Consider the following 7,794-nt stretch of genomic DNA (forward strand, 5'->3'; position numbering starts at 1 on the left):
CCCCAACAGACTTACCAGCTGGAGACAGCTGTCAGCTGCCTGTTTAGTCTATGGCTGAATCTCCGAATTGACCAAATCTTTTCAGAATCTTTTCTGAATTGATTCAGATGCTTCAAATTGATTCAGAGCTTTCACTTGGTCTCCCAATTCAATTCGGATTTGGAGATTTATTTGCCAGATTGGGCTAAATCACCTCCAAACTGAATTAGCTAACGAAGCTTCGCACAGCCCTAACAGGCAGCATGGTGTAGCTCTATGCCATTATTCTTTTGTACTAGATAAGACCCTTGCAGTCTAGATTCAGCCCATGAACATGTGTCAGACAGATAGTTTAGGTAAGGTTGATTTTGTGGGGCAAAGGGATGTAAAGGAATGTTGTTTAAACAATGAATCACAAAATACATAGACATTTTTGTATCTGTCTAGAATGCCAGAAAAAAGAGGACTAGCTTTATTATTATTATTATTACTGTGCCTTTACATTAATTAAAACTCACCAACTGGTCTGCTCTTGCTTCCAAGTCATTAGCAAATGACAAAAGATCCACTTTGGTAATGCTTTTATTGATCTGACAAGAGGAACAAAACAGCAGTTGAATAAGAATGTTTCCCAATCTTGTACTCAAAACATCTTAAGTTGAACCCATACTTCAGTATTTATGCAGTAGTTGTACACCAATTTTAAAGTAGTTATAAATGTGATAGTAAAGGGATTTAAAAGGTTGTTTGTATAACTTAGAAAAGGGTCCCAAAACAATAAAGATGTAAATAGTCTTTACTCTCTGTGCCTATTAACACAAATATACAGCACAGTATTTTGATCTCAAGGTACACCTGTTTCCAAGTCTCAGGTCATCATAAACCTTACCTCTGTTAAATACGCTGCAAAGTTGATTCCATCAACTCCGGAAGAGCTAAAGTTCAGAAGATTCTGCCTCCCAGGTGCATCCAGTAGAATGATGCCACTGAGATTAATATTAATATGCTCGATTTTAAGTGATACTTCTTCTGTATACTAACGGGGAGGGAAAAAAGCAGATGCAATAGTTCTCACTGAGCTTACATTCCTCTTATCATAAAACACTCCTCCATATGAAAACAGCTGCTTTTTTAGACTTAGGACTCATCACTTAAGGTGCTGCACAGGAAGTCAGTGATCAGATACTCCTCTTGGTTACAAAGATGTAAACCCATCTGAAATTGGACATAGTGGCTAGGGACAGACATTACATATAGACTAGTTTAAATGATAAGAAATTGGTTTAAACCTGGAACAGAACAGATGTTGAGTGCACATAAGCCAATTTGAAAATGGCTGAAACCGGTTTGAGATGAACCTGGTTGAATGCAGTAGTCGCGAACCCCCACCTTCCCCCATCTCCCCACCCCCGGGCTTAGTTGGCTAACATTGTATTGCTTGTAACCTAGTTGTGTTGCCTTCCTCTCCCCCATCCCTTGATTGTTAGTCCCTCGCTCGGGCGCTTTGTGTTTCCATCTCAGCTTTGTCATCTTTTTTTCTGGATTCCCCATCCAAAACATCTACCAATAAAAGTAAATCAGACTTAACTGATTGGGGTTAAGCTTGTTTATGCAATGTCTGTCCCAGACACCTTCCTGGCTTAAGTTAAATCAGAGTCCCCCAGCATCCCAGCATGCTCTCTGGGCTGGGTGGAGCTCTCTGCTCTATTGAGCTGGTCTGGCCCCTCCCCCCTGCTGGCTGGCTGCAGCTTCACCAGAGACTGCAAGTACAGTGGAGTAATTTTTTTCCCCACTATCCAAACATTATTATCATTATCCCTAGTGAACAAGGGCACAATACTAAAAGGTTTCTTGGGGCCACCAGGAGTCTGGTACAGTACTGCTCCTGGCCCAACAGCTAATGTCTAACTCATGGCACTTTCTGTAAAGCACCAGGACTTATACTGGGGAGCTGCACTGCTGTCTGTGCCTTGAGTGGTGCTGACAGAAACATGACCAGGCTAAGAGTGAGGAGACTCAAATTCTGTTCCAAACTCTGCCACTAGGTTGCTGTGATACTCAGGAGCAGGTTAATTCATATCAGTCTCCCTGCTCAGTTTTTGCCTGTCTTTTCTTTTTTGGATTGCATTCTTTTTTATACAGGTACAATACTCAGTATAGCAGGACACTGATCTCAGCTGAATCTATTGTAAAAGGAATTCAAACTGTTAATTACCCCAAATGCCATTTAATTCATTTTGACCAAAGCTAAACAAATTGCTAGAAGAACTTTAAATGCCAAACCCCACAAATAATTTCTCCTAACTCTTGACCAGAAAAACCCTAAAAGAACTCGAAAGTCCTGTTCAAGACCAAGTGAAGAAGATGACAACTGCAAAATGCCCTCCCACTCCAACAAAAGTTCTCCCTCACAGACAGAAGTTTGAAACACTTACCATGCTAATATTTAGAAATTCATTTATATTAAAGAGACTTTCTAGATGAAGTGAGGTATAAATTCCTTTGTTTTCTTTGCAATCACTATGGAAATAGATTAAACATAAGTCAGTTAGAAAATTAGGTTTACTGATACATTTCTATTTTTTAAATGATTAACAAAGTAGACTGATTAAGCCAGTCTTGTTTTTTAACAAGTTCTAGCCTTATGTTTTGGAGTTTCAGAATTTAGGAAGGAGAGAAGAGACAAAATTAGTAGCTTTTAATAAGAGCAGCTGGTGTTGTTCCACAACATTAGATGAAGAGTGCTTCTAATAACTGGTCTGCTTGTAAGACATTCACTTTTGTTAGTGATTCACTCTCAAATTGGAAAATGATCTTATATGGCTTACAGGATTTTTTAGTGTTGGAAATCTGAAATGTGAAGACAACAGGGACCAGAGAAAACAATGCATACAAGAATACTATAAATCATGGCAGAGAGGCTTTATACCTGTACACTTTTTCAAAGGTCAAGTTAATATCTGGATTTTTTAGCAAGATGCCGGAAAGGTAGTTTTTCCAATGTTGATTCAGTAAGTAGGGAGTATCGAGGACCTAGAACCCAAAATATAATTACCATTATCACTGGATCATAGGAAAGTAGGTCTGGAAGGGACATCACAAGGTCATCTAGTCCTGCTGAAGGCAGGATCATCCCTGACTAAACCATCCCAGCCAAGCATCCATTTAATCTGCTCTTGAAAATTTCTAGGGATGGAGATTCCACAGTTTCTCTAGATAGCTTGTTCCAATCCTGGACCACCCTCATAGTCTGAATGTTTTTCCTAATCTCCCAAGAATTTTTAGTGCTGTATTTTTCAGTTCCAGCATGCATTGGTTTTTAAACAACTTTTCAATACCTTTGCATGTGTACACCCACACAAGCACCCCCATAAACACACATAGGCTCATACACACTTTATGAGCTGCTGCTAAGAAGGTGGAACGAACAGTCAGCAATGTCTCTGATGTGGGAAGTGCAAATTTGAACTCCACGTGTTACCAGAAGCTACTGTGTTAGAAAGACATTTCTCCCCCAGAGTCAACAAGCAGAAAGTATTCATAGTGCACTGCTGTATTCCAAGTTCAAAAAAATAGATGAATAAGTATCAGATCCCACACTGTCTCATATGATGCATCTCCCCTTTTAAAGCTATTAAAAGTTACATTTATCTACCCACCACTTGCGGGGTGTTTTTTGTTATTTGTTTTAGTATGTTGGATGTGTCTGACTTCACCTTGAATAAAGTCTTGTCTTCAAATGGTTCACAAACGAGTTTTTCTACATTTCCGCCTGTAACGAAAGTGACCACAACTACAATCATCAGCACCCAGGAGAAAATGAAACTGAATCCAACGCCACTGAAAAAGAAAGAAATCTCGTGAGTTTTTAAAAAGTATGTGCATGAAGAAGATAAGCCAAAAAAAAAAAGTGTAGCAATTACCAAGACCATAAGATGACTATCAGATGAATAAATTTGTTCTTTCATTTTTGCCCCCCCAAAAACTGTTGTCACATGACTAATTGGAGACATAGTACATTATAAGCATACACCTTCCAGATGTCAGTTCTCCCAAGAGTTTTGAGTTCAAGTGTAGAAAATACCATGGACCAGCATTACATGTGCATCAGGAAATGCAACTTTTTCTCAACACAAAAAGTAAGCATACAGGTATTCAAGTAGTTTGCAGTGGAAAAGAGATAGTGATTCTGCCACAAACTGCTAGCTCTTTCAAGGAGTGATGACCTATCAATGTGCCCCATGATGCAGCCCCTTACCCAATGCCACTGATCAGCTGGACAGAGGAGACGTGTTCCAGCTGTTCTACCAGCAGTCGCAGTTCTTCTGGCCAGTGAAGCTGTCCCCTGCCCAGTGTTCTGGCTGGTAGGATGGGGCCTCCCAACAGCACTACCACAGCTGCTAAAGCCGGAGCTTGCCTTTGAGGAATCTGAGTTCCCTCCAGTCAAGGGGCTGGAACACCTATACTCCCATCTCCATCTATTTTCCTACTGCTATCTCCTACTGAATCTCCCAGAAATTCTTAGCACTGGTACTGAATGTTTGTCTATACAAGACCAGCCATTATGGTCATTTGAAGGGCAGTGCAAATACCTAGGTTTACTGGGAACGATGTCTGAGACCCAAGCTTGGCCTCTTGCCCAGGTTGTGAGTGGAACATATTGCCCAGGTCAAATTAAATTATTTTTTTTTAAATTCAGACTGACAATGTTCTCCAGAGCAGTCTGGATAGAATTCAAACTGAATCATGCCCTGTACTCCTCAGCAAAAAAACCAGATACTGATATTTCTAAGGATCATCCTCACCGACTCCAAATGCGCCACACACAACCTAAAGACAGAAATGAATCAGATGCCTCTAGTCTTCTGATGCAGCTATTCTAATCCTTCCTTGAGGGTTCAAATCATATTTAACTATATTTTATATAAAGCCTCTCTGCACTCTAATTAGCTCAACATAATTCACAATTTTACAGTTTCCAATTTGGTTTTAAGTGGATATTTGTTAGCTGTAGTATTTTCATTAGTCCAGTAAATTAACATAATTTATCTTCTCTTGTGATCTTGTAGAAAGAAATTACTGAATAACAACTCTAACTTGATTCAGTTTTAAAAGCACACCAGGGCTTGAACTTGCTTTCACAAAGATAATTTCCAAACATTTAACAGATATTTTCAGTTTAACATTTTTTGTTCACAGTTTTCCAATGCATTTATTTCTTTATACATAATAAAACCATGCCTTTTCAAATTATACTTCCTACAATACTGTACTCAGACTCCATGAGATAGTTGTATATTTCACTTATTTGTTAAAAGTAAAATATACTCACGCCATGAGAAAATTCCCTCCAGTATTTGAAACACAGCCTCTGGTTGTTGGAGAAGCATGCCTGTCATAACCACAGGTGCCACATAGTAACCCAAGGTAATAAAAGACCAGGATAAGGATCACCATGCAGCAGAGAATTAGACAAGCCAGCCACCTAACGAATCAAATTAAGGGATTAAAGTTAAGGGATTAAAAATGTAAGACACACAATGCTCCAAAATAAATGTTACAGATTAGAGAAGAAATAGCAAATAGAAAAGAGAAAAATATTATGCACTGGTGACTAATAGTCCAAAAGAGGCAGAATCTTAGTAAGTTATTAACAGTAATACGCAAAAGGCAACTGAAAAATATGTAAATGTGATTCCAACTTTGTTTTAAAACTTCCATTGTTCTTGCTGTAGGGATTGCTTCTTGTCTTAACATCAGGTTTAATAATTTTCTTTTAAGTAATATTGGAGTTCTGGTGTAGCCATGATGACCCAGGACATATGTGAGAGGCAAGGAGGTGACTTGAGGATGAGTGTACTGTATTTGAAAGCTTTTCGAGGTCTAATCTCAAGCATGCAGTGGGGCCAATAACAGATATCACCCTTGCTTTTCACAATTTTCTTTTGAAATTTCTGTAGTTATAACCTATGGGCATTCATACATATACCTTTTCGTTCCACAATGCACCGGAGATCCAGCAGGTTGGATCAGACTCGATAAACTGAGTCTACTCCACACGCGAGCTGATGCACGCTGAGCTGTGTTGCATGCAGTTGTATAAGCAGCAAAATGTGCGGCAGTGTGCAGAAAATGGAAGTGGTGCACATTTGAACGAATATACCTCCGATGCGTTTTAGTTCAAAAGCGCATTACCACCATTTTCGCAGTGCTGACATGCATTTCACCACTTATACAACTGCATACACTGCAGCACCAGGTGCTTTTAAAAGCGCCCGCCACTGTGGTGCAAACATATGTACAAATGCCCCGTGTTGTAAGTGCCCGTGTTGGCACTCCTCAATGGACTGCTGCTGTTACAAAGATATATAATTAAAGGGATATAATCAAAGGGATAGAGAACCTTCTTTGCAGGAATTAATGTTTCATTCTTACTCATAACAGAAATCAAACAACAGCTTAGATGTGTAGAATTTACCACACTTTCAAAAAATGATCCAGGTCCCTCTCTGTCCTTCACTTACCCCCAATATTTTCTCCCTTCACTTCCCTTCTTTTGTTTTCTCCTTTTACCCAATTCTTTCTCCTCTTCCCTTTTGTTACTGTTACTCCATAGTGGGTGTGTCTACATGTGCTATTAGCATGGTACAATAAATTCTGGCACATACTGGTGCTGTAGTTTATTGCTCCTGGGCACCGTGTTTACATGACCGCAGCACGCTGAGCTGGGTTGGACCTGCCCCAGCTGGTAGAGGGCCTGGCTCAGTGTGCTGCAAAGTGGCTGGCTGGGGCACAAGGGTGCTCCAGTGCATGGCTAGCCAACAGACAGCCCCACACTGAAGCAATCGTGTGTCCCAGCCAGCCTTGTCAGCATTAACATGTGCACTGCTGTGCCATAGGATAGTACTTGTATTCAGAAGTACTAACATGCAGCAAAGTTAGTTTCCTGCAGCTTAACAGGGTAGCATGTGTAGATATTGAGACTTTACTGCAGAACTAATTAGGCAGATCCACAGTAAATGTCTCATGTAGATGTGCCCCGTATGTAATACACAAGAAGAAAATCAAGTGGAATACTGCAAAGGATAAAGGCAGGGCTAGCCATCAGCTCTACATGCAGTCTGCAAAGACTTGACATGAAGCCTGAGCCCCTTGCTCCTGCTGCTACGGAGGCTGAGGTCCCCGAGCTCCCCCCAACTCCTCTCTGGCTTCTGCTTCCTACCCCATGCTTAGGGGACAGGTAGCACAGTAAGAAGAAACCTAGGAGAGGGGTCCATGATGCCTGCACTATGTGCGCAGCTGGGGACAGGTCCCAGCTGCCTGTGTGGCAGGTGAGGGAGAAAGATCAGGCTTTCCCCGCAGCTGAAGGAAGCTAGGGTGCCTGTACTAAGGTGGAAGTTGACGCTCAAAAATGAAAAGTTCAAAAACTTAATATGCTGATATCTTTCTAGAATTCTGAAAATAAAATATATCCATGAAGCTATGGGTGATACCATGTCTTGGAGAACAATAAATTTTAGAGGTGCACTGATATATTGCTCCAATATCAGATTAGCACCAATATAAAGAAAATTGACTGTATCAGAAATCTGCCTGATGTGGCCAATAATTTGGCTGATAAATGCCAAATGTGCATGCACGCAGCCGTAGCACATATAGGCGGCAAAGAGCACAGTCCAGCAGCATGGAGAGTTGTGTGCAGCTGGTAAGTCTGTTGTGGTGGAAGGGGAGGGGGAAGGGAAGGGATGTGGGGGGCAGATCAATGTCCCCTGTGGTGAGGGAGCTAGTGGGGCTGGGGCAGGGACTGGGGCAGGT

At 40.9% G+C, this 7,794-nt stretch overlaps 1 protein-coding gene across 6 annotated transcripts in view; it reads right to left on the bottom strand.

The window, feature by feature from the left end:
• The window catches only part of PROM1 (prominin 1), an 87,588-nt gene that overhangs the window by 22,675 nt on the left and 57,119 nt on the right, over positions 1–7,794 (bottom strand). For all 6 annotated transcript variants that reach the window (XM_019553074.1, XM_019553070.1, XM_019553073.1 and 3 more), the window contains 6 exons: positions 5,312–5,464; positions 3,696–3,819; positions 2,909–3,012; positions 2,415–2,499; positions 869–1,015; positions 498–569 (listed from right to left, as the gene is read on the bottom strand). In XM_019553074.1, coding sequence (XP_019408619.1) covers positions 498–569; positions 869–1,015; positions 2,415–2,499; positions 2,909–3,012; positions 3,696–3,819; positions 5,312–5,464 — 685 coding nt within the window. The remainder of the gene's footprint in view (positions 1–497; positions 570–868; positions 1,016–2,414; positions 2,500–2,908; positions 3,013–3,695; positions 3,820–5,311; positions 5,465–7,794) is intronic.

This window comes from Crocodylus porosus, unplaced genomic scaffold, assembly GCF_001723895.1.
Source record: "Crocodylus porosus isolate Cpor-Errol unplaced genomic scaffold, CroPor_comp1, whole genome shotgun sequence".
NCBI classification, from domain to species: Eukaryota; Metazoa; Chordata; order Crocodylia; family Crocodylidae; genus Crocodylus; species Crocodylus porosus.